Consider the following 1,068-nt stretch of genomic DNA (forward strand, 5'->3'; position numbering starts at 1 on the left):
CCGGGCCGGGCGCCGGGCGCCGCTGCCGGCACAGCCACTGGGGCTCCACGATCCGCTTGGCAAAAGGCATCCTGAGCCGGCGGGCGGCGACTCTCTGGGCTCCGCGGCGAGCCCCCTGGCGCGCGGGTTGCCGGCGAGTCCACCTGGGCAGGGAGCGGACTGGAGTCCGGAGCGGGTGTGTTCGGCGGGTTGGGTCTATGGGGGGCTTCTCGCTCACCTGGCCTCCTCCTCGCCCCCTGCAGAGCGGTCCAGTCAGTCTCCTCTGGGTGCACGGGTCCCTGGAAAGGGTGACAAGCACGGGTTGCAGGAAGCCCGGGGCGCTCCGGGGCTTGCCTCACTTGCTTCCAGCCGTGGCCGGCTGGCTCAGCTCCATCGTGCCTGCGCTTGCCTCCGCCACCCCTGCCGGCGCTGCTGCCGCTGCCTATATAAATGGGTGTGTGAGTGAGTGTCTGTGTGTGTGTGTGTGTGCGCGCGCGCGCCTGTGTGTGCACGCGCGTATGTGTAGATGTGTGTGTGTGTGTATGTGGGTGGGTGGGAGTGTATGCGCGCGTCTCAGTTTGAAAGTACCCTGGCGCAGGCCTCTCCCCGCGCACCCCTAGGTCGCTCCGGGGAGCGAGTGCGCCCCGGCTCTCTCCCTCCTGGGCGGGGAGGAGGTCTAGGAGAGGCGCTCGGAAAACCCGGAGAGAAGAATCCGCCTCCAGCCCAGGCGCAGGAGGCGACGCGGGGGCGACGGGGCGGGCACAGGGCGGAGGGGCGGGGTGGAGACCTGGCCGAGGGGGGCGCAGCGCCCCGCGCTGCCGCTGGGAGTCACTGGTGGCCTCGCTGCGCCAGAAGCGTTCCAGCGCTAAACCACTTCCTCGCGTCCAAGGGGTCAAACAGGAGACTGTCAGCTCAGCGCAGTGGGTGAGGGTGGGTGTCCCCAAGTTGGGGGTGGGGGTGTTGGTAGCGAGAGGGGAGAGAAGAGGGTGGGGTCTTGAAGATGCGGCAGACATGGCCTGTTGGAGCACGTTGCTTCACCGAATTCCAGCCCTGGGCAACCCTTTGGGCTTTTAGCAGGGAACATTGGGC

General features: G+C 68.4%; 1 protein-coding gene across 1 annotated transcript in view; it reads right to left on the reverse strand.

Annotated features, from left to right (window-relative positions):
• Window positions 1–373, reverse strand: part of NHS (NHS actin remodeling regulator) — a 395,745-nt gene extending 395,372 nt beyond the window's left edge. Inside the window, exons 1-2 of the mRNA XM_004710004.3 lie at window positions 339–373; window positions 7–143 (exon numbers count right to left, since the gene is read on the reverse strand). Of these exons, the coding sequence (XP_004710061.2) occupies window positions 7–143; window positions 339–373 (172 nt within the window). The remainder of the gene's footprint in view (window positions 1–6; window positions 144–338) is intronic.
• Between the last annotated feature and the right edge of the window lie 695 nt (window positions 374–1,068).

Source organism: Echinops telfairi, unplaced genomic scaffold (assembly GCF_000313985.2).
Source record: "Echinops telfairi isolate 266 unplaced genomic scaffold, ASM31398v2 ScPeMD7_53;HRSCAF=182, whole genome shotgun sequence".
Lineage (NCBI taxonomy): Eukaryota > Metazoa > Chordata > Mammalia > Afrosoricida > Tenrecidae > Echinops > Echinops telfairi.